Source organism: Chenopodium album, chromosome 7, assembly GCF_948465745.1.
Source record: "Chenopodium album chromosome 7, dcCheAlbu1.1, whole genome shotgun sequence".
NCBI lineage: Eukaryota > Viridiplantae > Streptophyta > Magnoliopsida > Caryophyllales > Amaranthaceae > Chenopodium > Chenopodium album.
In genome coordinates, this window is record NC_137840.1 from 45,385,635 (window position 1) to 45,399,391 (window position 13,757).

A 13,757-nucleotide genomic window follows, 5' to 3' on the forward strand; every position below is an offset into this window, starting at 1 on the left:
AACTGTGACCTTTGGTGATAACATGATAAGAGATATAGTTGCGATGGGCAAAGTAGGAAGGTCAAGTTCCCATGCTATTGATAATGTATTTTTGGTCGAGGGTCTCAAGCACAACTTGTTAAGTATCTCACAATTTTGTGACAAAGGTAACTCTGTAAGCTTTACTTCCAATAAGTGCAGAATCATTCACGATGAAACTGGGAACATTATTTTAGAAGGAACTAGTAAAGGGAACACATATGTTGTGGATCTTAACGAGGTTCCTAACAACAGTCTAACATGTCTCAGTGTCATTGAGGATGATCCTCTATTATGGCACAAGAGATTTGGCATGCAATCTTTACTTTATTTGATAAATTGAGATCTAAGGAACTAGTGGAAGGACTTCCTTGCATTAAGTTTCTGTATGACAAAGTGTGTGATGCTTGTGTTAGAGGTAAACAAACTCGAATTTATTTTAAGTCCAAGAAGATGGTAAGTACTAAAAGTCCTTCGGAACTCATTCATATGGATCTATGTGGTCCTATGAAAATCCAAAGCAGAAGTGGTAAGAGATATGTTATGGTTATTGTTGATGATTTATCAAGAATTACTTGGGTTTTCTTTCTTGTTAGTAAAGATGAAACGTTTGATGAATTTGTAGCTTTTGTAAAGAAAGAATAGAGAAGAACAGGTAATCCATTGATTCACCTCAAATCTGATCATGGAACTGAATTTGAAAATTCAAAATTTGATGACTTTTGCACTAAGCACAGAATGGATCACAACTTCTCTGCCCCAAGAACTCCAAAACAAAATGGAGTGGTGGAACGCAAGAACAGAAGCCTTGAAGACATGGCTAGAACAATGCCGATCTCAAGTGGTCTGCCTAGGAACTTCTGGGCAAAAGCAGTGAATACAACTTGTTATATTCTGAATAGAGTATCAGTTAGAGCCATCACCAATAAAACTCCTTATGAGCTGATCAAAGGGAGAAAGCCTAATATTTCTTACTTTAGATCTTTTGGTTGTAAATGTTTTGTTTATAACAATGGTAAAAAGAATCTAGAAAAGTTTGATGAATGTAGTGATGAGGCTGTATTCTTAGGATATGCCTCTAACAATAAAGCATATAGAGTTTATAACAAAAGGACAATGTGTGTTGAGGAATCTGTACATATTATATTTGATGAAACTGAACAATTGAATGATGTACAGGATTGTGATGATGATCTTGAAATTTGACTTGTACGCAAGACAGATCTAGATGAAGAATCAACATCATTGCAGAAGCAGCAAGTTGAAGTTGCTGAGCAAACGTATCCTATAGCAAATGAAGGTCAAGAAATGGAGAATGCACTAGGAACTCCCCCTCAAGAACAGAATATAAATCAGAATGTGGGAGAGCATGTTGAAGTTCCAACTGAGACTCAAGAATCAGTTCCTAAAGAAGAACCAGTCAACAATGATCAGAAAAGATTGTATCCTGTCAAGGACTTTACACCTAAGTGATGGAAATATAAGAAGGCTCATCCTGTAAATGCAATTATGAGTGATATCTCAAAAGGAACTCAAACCAGATCTCAGCTTAGAAACTTATATGCATTCTATGCATTCCTCTGTTCTATGGAACCTAAGAACTATGTTGATGTTTAACTGACGTAGACTGGATTAATGCTATGCAAGATGAACTAAATGAGTTTGAAAGAAATAAAGGTTGGCATCTAGAACGTAGACCCAAGAATAAGAAGACTATAGGATTAAAGTGGGTGTTTAGGAACAAGCTAGATGAGCATGGTATTATTGTCAGAAATAAAGCAAGACTAGTTGTACAAGGTCTCATCACGCTTAGTTAGAAAGGCTTCACCGTGTAGGCAAGAGCCGGCATGAGTAAACTCATACCCCCTCTTGAGGGGCTTGTTGTATATGGTAGCTCCCGCTGAACTATCATCCGGCTCCCAGGGTGCGCACTCATCGCTGGAAGAACAACTAGAGGGGTTTACCAGCCCGATAGAGTCAGCCCGCAGGACTGACCAAGTGGGACTCTCCACAAAGGAGATCGTACACCTATAAATAGAAGATAAAGTAAAACGGAAAAGAGGTTAGACACACAAGTTATTATACTCTCTCTATCTCTCTAAGTACACTTTCTTTTTCTATAAACACATCCTAACTTAAGCTTCGGAGGGGGGTTCCTCGAGCCACCCCCGAGGATAGTTTACGTGTTGATGCCTTGCGCAGGTTGTCGATAAGACCCAGTCCACACCAGCAATACCCTTGGATTCACACCTGGAACACATGTAATCCTCTAAACTCACACTCAAGCACGCAAAGCAAGCATTATTACCTAAAACCACAATATAAAAGGCTAAAAACATGCATAAAACTATGAAGAAATATACCCTATGAGTACTATAAATGGCACTCATCAATTCCCCAAAGCTAAACATTTGCTCGTCCTCGAGCAAAACAAAATCAAACCCAAGGGAAAATGATGACATTATTCAAGCTAGGTTGGCTTGGGAACATACGCTACCTTAATTTTTGTAGGATCAATTTTAGTAACTAAAGACAGGCCATTTAAATCCCTAGACTGCTTAGAGGACGAGTGATGCTCTCGTAAAGGTTTCCTAAGAGATTAACGCATAACTCTCACAAACCAAACAAACAAGGCAAAGCAAGGAAATAAAAAATAAAACAAAAGGTAATTAAACAAAAGTTCTTGAATGGACTTTTGCAAATTAACATGCATAAATGAATCGCAAACTTTCTAAATAAGTAAAGGCATGGACGTTTCAAGATATCCAAAGTTGATTAAAACATAAAATATGCTAAGCGTAGAGAACAATAGAATACAATTCATCACCTTCATTCTAAATAATCTTACCGCGTTCTCCCTACTAGTTTCAAATGCATCTCTAGTGACCATCTCAATGATTCCTCTAAGGAACCGAAAAAGAAGAGATTTTAGGGCTACTTGACATCTTGACTATGTAAACCGATCCATAAGCTTGACTCCCATCTCCCTCCATCGACTTGTGTCTCGACCACAAAGGTCAAAAGGTCTTTTGAAGGGTTGTAACGTATGGGCAAAGAGGGTAAAGGTAGGCTAAAATTTGGTATTTGGTGGTAAACCTAATTTTTGAAGCAAAGGGTGATCAATCCTCAACACTATAATCAAGGTAGCACCAAACAAAAACACCAACACCCCCAAGATTATTCAAAGAAAAATCACAAACATATATACAAAAAGCGTACACACACTTCCCCTAAGATTTAATGGAGCATTGTCCTCAATTCTATAAACTAGGCAAATAAAACCTATACCGATATTTTTGTGCCTTTGATTTTTTTTCTCTTTCTCTTTTTTTTTTTACCGTTTTCAAAGAATTTTCTTTTGCTTTATTTTTTCACTTTATTGCTTTATCCTCGCCTCTTTTAACTATGTACAACTTTTTCAACTTGAATTTGCCTGCATTCACACAATATACACATGCTTGCTTAGCAAAAAAACAAAGAACCACACTCATACTCCCCATAAGCTCCAACAAACTATGGACCACTTATTTCAAAATAACCAAAGATGGAAACCAAAACGAGACAAATGGCTAGAGAGCTAGAGATATGGCTAGAAAAGAAGGTAAAAGGCTCAAATGGTTAACAAGGAGGCAATTGTAAACCAAAAACTCCAACGGCCATAACTTTTGATCCATAACATATTTTAACCTAATTCAAACGGAATTGGAAAGTAGACATTCCTAGCTTTCCAATGATATCTCACACGCCATAAGCCGGCTCCGCAATCAAAAGTTATGGAAGTTTTAAAAACGCGAAAACCGCAAAGCAGCGCAACTCAATCAGTTGCGCGCGCCTTGCGCACGCGACTCATTGAGATGCGCGTGGAACCTAGCGCGACTCAAAGAGTTGCGCGCACCACTAAACGGTGTGGCTCTAAAATTCTAAACCTAGATCCTTGCGCCTATAAATAGGGGTCTTCGTTTAGCATTACGGGGACAAAAAAATTCAGAATTAAAACCCTAGTATTCTCAAAACCCTAATCTCTCAACTTCTCTTACTATCATACTAATTTTTCTTTTGTCTTCCCAAATAATTTCAAACCCTAATTGATTCCATTTAAGCTCTTAAAGGTACGAAGAAGAAAGAAAGTCCACAAACACATTAAACGGAGATTTGAATAAATAATTATATAAAGAAAGTCCCTAATTGTTTCCTGAGCACTTAGATAAATAACTTTTCCTTTATTGTTTGAATAAATTTAATAGAATAAATAGTGTTGTTTGATCACTTTGAAAAAAAATTTAATTAATTAATTTACATAGTATTCTTTCGTTAATCAAGACTAGAATTTGAGTAATTAATTGTCGTTTTACCACTTAAGACAAGGCGAATAGTGTCTATTTATTGTTCTTTAACGAATATTGATTAAACAAAGAATAACGACTTTTACAGTTTAATTCTTATGTGATTAATGCTTGTAAATAAAATCAACTAACTTAGTCTTTAGGTATCACGTTAGATATGTTGTTTGGTAATGAAATTGTGAAAAAGGAATAGCTAGTAGAGGCTGTACTAGGGCTAGAATAGCGATTCCTCCCTAAAAGGAACGTTATTTTAGTACACTCGCTCCCGAACTCATTTCTGGTTTTTGTAGACCAATTTTGGCAGGGGTAAACTTATGATTTGTAATAATTATTCCATGAACTCCACATGGAAGAAAGGCATGAACGAGGTTTTTGAGTTTTCCTAAAACTCATTGGTTACTCCTACTTGTTTATTACAAAAAAGCGTGATGAGAGTATCATTCCTAATTCAAGGTCTCCCAAACAGTCAGGAATTCAAATCCTACTACACCCTATTAAGTGTAAAGTCCTAAGCTTTTAAATTGCCATGGGCATCTAAGGAAGTACAGCCTTACGATGGGATCACCCTCCTTATAGTGGCGACTTCATTGGGGACTTAGAGGTTACAAGATTAGTTTGTAGTTATGGTTTAAGGTTTCCAACACTAGGTTGCCTATAGATTGTAACGAGAACTAACTTGGATAGTCTCTAAATATAGGATAGCTCCCGCTGAACTATTTTGCCAAACCCTAGGGTGAGCACTCACTACCGAGAAAGCAATTAAGGAGGGCTCATTAGCCTGGTGGAGTCAGCCCGCAGGGCTGACCAGGCTGAACTCTCCATGAAGGAGATGGTACGCCTATAAATAGAGGGTAAAGTACAACGAAAAAGAGGTTAGACACTCAAGTTATTATACTTTCTATATCTCTCTAAGTACACTTTCTCTCTCTAAACACTCTCTAACTTAAGCTTCGGATGGGGGTTCCTCGAGCCACCCCCGAGGGCAGTTTACGTGTGCTGCCTTGTGTAGGTTGTTGACGAGACCTAGCTCACCTAGCAGCACCCTTGGATCCATACCTGGAACAATTGGCGCTAGAAGGAGGGGTAGGATCATCTCACCTGAGGTTCACCAACTGAGCTAGGGACTAGTCAACTAACCACCATGGCCGGAGTAGAAACTGTACCAACACCCATGTCCAAAGCCAATGAGACCAATTAAACACCACAAAAAAAACCCTCAGTAACCCTCGATCCAAAAGGATCCACCAGAATTCCCATATCGTCCATCTCACAAAAATCCAGCCCCATCGGATCGACATCAGCTGCAGCTAAAGCAGCGTAGAAACCAGTCGATCCGACAGGATCCAGTTCCATTTTCAAATACGGAATGTCGTTAACAGGCGCGAACAATGAGATCATTGTTTCAGCACCTGTAACCTAGATACCGTAGCCCATAAACATGTAAGCCATCCTTCAGATCTCTCTAAGTGCAGTAAGGAGCAGCTGGTAGCAATGAAGGCGGTCCTTACCAATATGGGTAAGGGGGCGAGCCCATCATCGACAATTGCAACTGCGGAGTCTGCAGTAAAGAAGCGGGTGCCCTCAGCCATCACCCCCGAGCAGAAAGAGCTCGTTCAGCTGAGGAAGAAGGTATTAGAGTTGGAAGCTTGTAATCTGAATCGAGAATGGAGCATGGAGGAAGTAACCCTGCCTCAAATCAGCCCAAAGAAGCAGGTCCCTCATAGCAGGTCGCCAGCCTTAGAGCGAGGATCCAGCCCGGAGAGGGACAAGCAAGCGCGAATCCAAGTTGTTCCAGATGATTCCCCATTTTGCCGGGAGATTCTGGAGGAACCAAGGGAGAAGGTAAAGATGTCGAGCTGCAGATACAATGGAACCACAACACCTAAGAGCCACATATCAGCTTTTGAGAACCATATGGTACTCTATACTATGACGGACTCAGTTTGGTGTAAAGCATTCCTGCCAACCCTGGAGGGGCTGACAGCGGAGTGGTATGAAGCCATTCCCAAATGTTCCGTGTAATCGTATAACCAGCTGAAAAGAATGTTCATGGAGCATTTTATAACCTTGGTAAATCGAACTAAGATGAAAACTAAGCTGATGTCGTTAGTTAAGGGAAAGGACGAGTCCCTGAGGGAATTCATCACAAGATTCAACAAGGAGGCAACAACCATTCCAAATATGAGTCAAGAGGTAGCGCTGCTAGCAATGCAGAGCGGTTTAATACTAGGCTCGCCCTTTAGAGCGTACATGGGGCGTAAGAGCCTTAAAACACTAGCTGAAGCGCTGGGTAAAGCGCACGAGTTCATCAAGGCAGACGAAACAGACAGAGCCATGATGAGTAGGAAAGCACCGGGTGACTCAGCTAAGCGAGTAAAGGTTACCCAGGAAGAGAACACACTCAGGGCCGACCAGCCAAGCAGGGTAGAGCAAAGCCGCAGAGAAGTGGACATGGCAGTGGGGGTGAGAAAGTCAGATCTGAAGAGAGGGCCAAGACCTGGAAGGTTCGACCAATATACCCCGCAAACCCACTCAAGATCTCATACCTTCTGTGTGAACAAAGCTGATGATAAGTGGCAGAGACCCCTAAGGATAGTCAATAGAAATCGTGATATCAGCAAGTGGTGCGACTTTCGTAGAGATCATGGCCATACAACCGATGAATGCACACACTTGAAGGATAACATAGAGGATATAGTCAGGAGAGGGTACCTAAATCTATTTAAGAAGCGCGATGATCCTCCCAAAAGGAGGGACGAGGATAGAGCAGGCCGTGTTGACCGCAGAGGGGGTCATTGGGGTCCCACTAGGGATAAAGACAGAGATGGTAAGCTTGAGGGCAGGGTGTATGTGATAAGTGGAGGTCCAGTGCATGGAGGAACAGTGAACAAAGCACGGGCCAATCTGCGGGCGATGATATACCAAATAAACTACAATGAGAAGCGTAGATGGCCACCTCTTCCCCCACAACTGTGAGCCACGTTTGACGAATATGACCAGGAAGGCATAATTTACCCTCATGATGATCCACTGGTAGTGACGACGAGAATCGCAAACTGGGAGGTTGACAGGATATTGATAGATGGAGGCAGCTCAACCAACATCATATTCATCAGCGCGTTCAACGAGCTGAAGTTGGACAAAAAAGATCTTAAAAGGTTGAATTACAAAGTCACCGGGTTTAATGGATCAAGATTGACTCCCGAAGATATAATCGAGCTCTTAGTACGAGTAGGGGAGAAGTAAAAAAGGCGTGATGTTCGAGCATAATTCCTTGTGATAAACTCTCCTTCGCCCTATGATGTGATTATGGGCAGACCGCTCATTCACAAGATAGGCAGAGTGGTATCCACCTACCACCTCGCCATGACCTACACAACTAATGAAGGGTGGTCAGCAAAGCTCAGGGGAAGCTAGAATATAGCTCAGCAATGTTATATAACTGCTCTAAAGCAGCCCGCTAAGACCATGCAGTAGCCAACCTCAGAACGGAGGCCCGCTGAGAAGGCTGAGAGGAAGTCAAGAAAAAGGAAGCGCGTAGAGTATCACAGGGAGAACGACAAGCAGAAGTTAGCAATGAAAAACTTTGAGCCTGCAAAGGAAGAAATGGTCAGGCCACTCCCAGTGGGGAGCATGTCACAGTTGAGCTCACAGAGGGTGACCCCTCAAGAACGGTGGAGATCGGAAAAGATATCGATCTTGGAGTAAGGGTACACCTCATAGAGCTGCTAAGAAGGAACAAAGATATTTTCGTATTCTCCGCAAAATGAGATGCAAGGAATTGACCTTGCAGTCATGGTCCACAGGCTGAATGTGAAGGAGGTTATAAAGCCACTCAGGTAGAAGAAACGAAGCTTCTCCACGGAGAAAAACCAAGTAATCTAGGAGGAAGTGGAGAAACTCTTGGAGACAGGATTTATCGAGCCTTGCGATTACCCTGAGTGGTTAGCCAACGTTGTCATGGTGAAAAAAGCAAATGGCTAGTGGAGAATGTGTGTTGATTTCACAGATCTCAACAAGGCATGCTCGAAAGACTGTTACTTGCTGCCGCGGATTGACCAGCTGGTGAACTAAACAAGCGGACACACTTTGCTAAGCTTTATGGACGCCTTCTCAGGGTACCACCAGATCAGCCTGCATGAACCAGACTGGTAGAAAACCGCATTCATCACCAAAGGGGGAGTGTACAATTACATAGCTATGCCCTTCGGGCTGAAGAATGCTTGGGCAACATTTCAGAAGACAATGGATAGAGTATTCATACACCAGAAGGGTAGAAATGTTGAAGTATATGTTGACGACTCAATTGTCAAGAGTGTCACGCAGGCAGGGCATATCATGGATCTGGAAGAAACATTCGCTACCTTGAACAAATACAAAATCAAACTCAACCCAAAGAAATGTGTCTTCAGAGTGAGCTCAGGAAAGTTCTTAGGTTTCCTGATCAGCGCGAGAGGAATAGATGCAAATCCGGAAAAGGTTGAAGCAGTCCTAAGCCTGCCAGAACCTAAGTGCATTAAAGATATCATGCGGTTGACAGGCAGAATGGCCGCGCTGACCAGATTCATCAGCATGTCAGTAGACAAGGCTTTGGCTACTGAAAGGAAACAGAGAATTTAAGAGGGGGGCTGTTGAAAAAGAAGCCTTTCAAAGTATTAAGGAGCATCTGATTAAGCTCCAAATAATGATCAGCTCGGACTTAAGAGAAACGTTGCAGCTGTACATCTCCGCATAAATTCAGACAATCGCAGCCTTCCTGCTGGTAGAGAGACAAAAGCAGCAATGGCTAATATACTTCGTGAGCCATGACCGAGGCAGAGCAAAGGTACCCTTTGGTAGAAAAGCTTGCCTTCGCAGTAGTAACAACAGCAAGGAAGCTGAACCATACTTTAACGCGCACGTAATACAAATCCTCACAAATCATCCGCTGGAGAAAGCGTTACAGAAAATGGATGCATAGACTCTTAAAGTGGGCCATTGAACTTTCTGAGTATGAGTTCGAGGTCAAACCTAGGGAATCCATCAAGGCACAAGCCTTAGCAGATTTCATCGTGGAAGCCTCCTATGAGGAGAAAGAGGATGACATTGGGGTCTGGAAGGTAGAAGTAGATGGATCCTCAGCCCAAACGGGGAGCGGAGCAAGAGTCATAATGACATCCCTAGAGGGAGATGTATTTGAGTACGCCATAAAGTTCAAGTTCAAAGCATCGAACAATGAGGCAGAGTACGAGGCAGCGCTGGCAGGCCTGCGCATGAGCATCGCGGTTGGAGCCCGCAAAGTCGACTTGCAGACTTATTCTCAGATCATCGCCAGCCAACTGCAAGGAGCGTATGAAATTAGAGAAGCCGCCATGCTGAAATACGTTACCAAAGTAAAAGAGCTGGCAGCCCAGCTAGTTCACTTTCAAATAGACTTGGTCTCCAGAGCAGGAAACTCCCAGGCTGACGCTTTATCAAAGTTAGCCAGCTCCACACTGTAGAGCCTCACAAGGACAGTGATGGTTGAAGTCCTGGAGGAAAGTTGTATTGCTTAAAAGGAGCAGGTAAAATGCATCGGGCAACAGGGAGCCTGGTTCCCAGACATTCTGGCATACAAAGTTCATTGCTCGCTGCCCGACGATGAAGTACAGGCGAAGAAAGTGAAGAAAGACGCCAATTGGTACGTGTTAATGAATGGAGAGCTCAACAAGAAAGGCTTCTCAAAGCCTTTGCTGAGGTGCATCCCAAAATGGGAGCAAGAAAGCATTGTGGAAGAAGCCCACTTAGGAATATGTGCCAATCACATTGGTGGAAAGGCATTAGGGGTGCAAGTTCTAAGAAGGGGTGTATATTGGCCGACCCTAGCTCAAGACGCGATGGCATATGTGAAAAAATGCGACAAGTGCCAAAAGTACTCCCCATTCATAAACCAGCCAACAAATGATCTGACCCCAATCCTCAGCCCAATCCCGTTTGCTCATTGGGGAATGGACATATTGGGACCGTTCACAACTGGTCAGCTTGCAGAAAGTACCTCATAGTGACGACAGATTATTCTACTAAGTGGATAGAATCTAAGCCGACAAAGTACATAAAGGAAACCTAAGTGAGGACGTTTATATGGAAAAACATCATCACAAGGTTCGGGGTGCCACAGTGCATAGTCTTTGACCATGGGTGCCAATTTGACGGCGATACGATTAAGGATTACCTGGAGGACATGGGCACCAAATACGCAAGTGCCTCAGTCTGCTACCCCCAGAGTAATGGCAAGGCAGAAGCAGCAAACAAGCTGATCCTAACGACCTTGCAGAGGAAGCTGGAAGAATACAAGGGCCTGTGGGCGGACATAGTCCCAGAGGTCTTATGGGCGAATAGAACCACATAAAAGGAGTCCACTGGTAAAAGCCCTTTCACCTTAGCCTACGGAGCTGATGCAGTCGTCCCAGTGGAAGTGCAAATTCCCAGCCTGAGAATACAGCATTATGAACAACAAGGAAACGAAAAGAGCATGCTGGAAGAGCTAGAGTTCCTGCAAGAAGTAAGGCTAAAAGCAGCTCTCAAGCTGGCAGCCTAGAAGAGCAGGATTTCCAAAGCTTTCAACAAGAGAGTCAAGCACAGAGAGCTTCTGCCCGGAGATTTAGTCCTTAGAAGGACAGTAGTAGTGGGAAGAGGAAATAAACATCAAAAACTATCAGCAAACTAGGAAGGCATTTTCATCATTCACGAGCAGGTAGGACCAGATGCATTCCTCCTCGCAGATCAAGAAGGTCAGGTCTTAAGAAACAGTTTCAATGCTGATGTGTTAATGAAATATTTTGTTTAAGAAGTATGAAATTATAAAGAAACATGGATAGTTGTTTCAATTCTGCAAAAAACTATATCTAGTTCATGTTATATCAATTAAGGCATTCGAGGCATTTTTATTCAATGAAATACGAGCCTCTACGTGAGGAGTATGTTGCATACACTTGTTTTAATATATCATGCTTTAGCGTCATATACTACGTACAGAAGTAAAAAAAAAAAAGAAAACACGTGCAAGTGTTAGAGGCAAAAAGCACCCCAGCGCAAAGTGACAAATTAACGCATCCCTCCCTGAGACCTCATCTCACCTGCTCAAAGTAAAACAGGGCACCACCTCGGGAAAACCTGAGGGGGAGGCCTAGCACGCTTAACTTGCGCAGGAGAGATAAAGGGAAACGAAGAAGATGAGCTAGGTGGGCAAAACTAAGGTTCTCTTAGTCCCACCTAGCTCACCTCTTTGAGGGGGAGAGGAAAGGGGGAGATAGACATACAATAAGCCTTTACGAAGAGAAGTAAGTGGCACAAAACAACAAGTCGCAACATAAACAAGCTGAACGCCATAAAACAAGTCACAGCACAAACAAGTTGAACGACACAAAACAAGTCACAGCAAAATAAGCTGAGTGACATAAGACGAGCAATTAGAAAGCTGATTGAAACAAATAAGTCTAAGCACAACAAGCGAAATAACGCCCAGACAAACATCAATCGAATAAAATAACCAACGTGCAGGCAAACGTCTATTAGACTTAAACAGAGTGCACAATGCATAAGCACTCAAATCAAATAGAACAGGAAGAATAAAGTTCACTAAAGTTCCTGCCAAAGCACAACTGTAATCCCCTGTATTTATAAATATATTATAAACGAATTTTTATTTTATTTATAATATTTATGGGTGTTTTTCCGGGATTTAAGTTTTAAAGTTCCAAATTATTTTTGAGTTGATAATTGATTTTGTTCAAAAAGGATTTTTAATTGTCCATTCTACAATTTATGCCATACATATTAAACAAAGCTAGTCCATTTCATTTGTCTAATTGGCCCATTATTTTTTTTATGAGGCCCAATACTCCTATTTACCCTACAAATCTCTCTCCTATAAATACCCCATACATCCCAAAATTTCCCCCACACAAAAAGGTTAGTAAACTTTATTCTCTTTATTTTATTCCTTTATTTCTTTTTGCTTTATTTTTCTTTTTCCTTTATTTTTTTTTCTTTTCTTTTTCCTTTTTCTTTTTTTTTTCTTTTCTTTTTCCTTCTTTCCTTTCCTCCTCCTTCACGTGAGATTTGCCTCATGCTGCTGTCACTGCCGCTGCCACTGTTCACTGCCGGCGTGCTTGCTGCCGCCGCCGGTGACCTAAAGCCCCCTCGTGGCTGCTCCTTCCTCTCACCCCTTTGTTCTTCTTATTTTGCTTAAAATAATTAATTTTGTTTATGTTTTGATTTTATAGTATAAAGTTTATATTTTTGGAAAAATACACTTTAATAATCCCAACTATGGGCGATTTACTTCTAACAATCCCAACTACAGTTTATTTTTTAACAATCCCAACTATGGGGTCAGTTTTTCTCCAACAGTCCCAACCGGTCAACGATGAGTCAATAACCTGTTATAACAGGTGAACATGACACGTGTCAACACGTTATTGGTCCAAAATATTGAAAAAAAAAACCCATAGAACAATAAAAAAAATTCAGCCACCCTCTCCTCACCCCCTACCATACTCCACTGTTCACCACCTATACAGTCCACCACCTAGCTCCCCCCTGCTTACCACACACACTTCTCGCCACCAAACAACACCAGCATTCCTCCTCCCTCACGCCACCAATTCACACCACCGGGCACTAGCCATCTCCACCTCTCGCCACCAGTTCGCGCAACTCCACCCACCATTTCTGACAACTCCTGCCACCAATTCGTGCAACCCCAGCCACTGATTCATACAACCAGCCACCTCCACCTCTCCCTACGAATTCACGCACTCCAACCACGAATTCTCACAACTTTTGTCACGAATTCCCGCAACCTCGCCATACGAATTCCCGCAACCAGCCATCTCCGATCCACCGACTTCTCATCACAACAACAACAGAGCAACGACAACCGCTACTCAGCTTGCAACTCCAGCCGCAAGCCACCATCTTTCCCTGTTATAGCTACTTTTCTCATCACCTCGCAATTACCTTTAATCGGACCCCAATTTCGATCTAATCTCTTCACGGGCTCAATGAGGTTAAGGGGATTTTCAAGGTGGTTTTGGGGGGTCGAGGAGGGCTGACTGGGTTGTTATGGGGGTCAGAGATAGGTAGTAGAGGTCGGCTACTAATTTCAATGGTGAAGGAGTGTTGGTCGACCGATTTCCAGCGAGGTTAAGGGATGGGGATAGAGTTCCGGCGAGGCTAAGGGGTGGGGAAATTAAGGGTGGCCGAAACTTTTGTTATTTTTTTTTATTTTTAATTATTTTGTTTTAAATGTTTTTTTAAATTTTAATTTCTGACCATTCACGTGTTGACATATGGAGATTAAGAAAAAAGTTAAAAAAAAAAAACTTGTTTAGCAAGTCACTGGTAATTGGGACTGTTGGAGGAAAACTGGCCCCA

At 42.1% G+C, this 13,757-nt stretch overlaps 1 protein-coding gene across 1 annotated transcript; it reads left to right on the forward strand.

Moving 5' to 3' along the window:
* Positions 1–9,313: 9,313 nt before the first annotated feature.
* On the forward strand, positions 9,314–9,841 carry LOC145640224 (uncharacterized). Its single transcript, XM_081691526.1, has one exon. The coding sequence runs from the start codon at positions 9,314–9,316 to the stop codon at positions 9,839–9,841; it is 528 nt and encodes a 175-aa protein (XP_081547652.1).
* The last annotated feature ends 3,916 nt before the right edge of the window (positions 9,842–13,757 follow it).

Excerpts from the sequence above, each read along its gene's own strand:
- LOC145640224 (XM_081691526.1), top strand. The coding sequence starts at position 9,314 with ATGCATAGACTCTTAAAGTGGGCCATTGAACTTTCTGAGTATGAGTTC.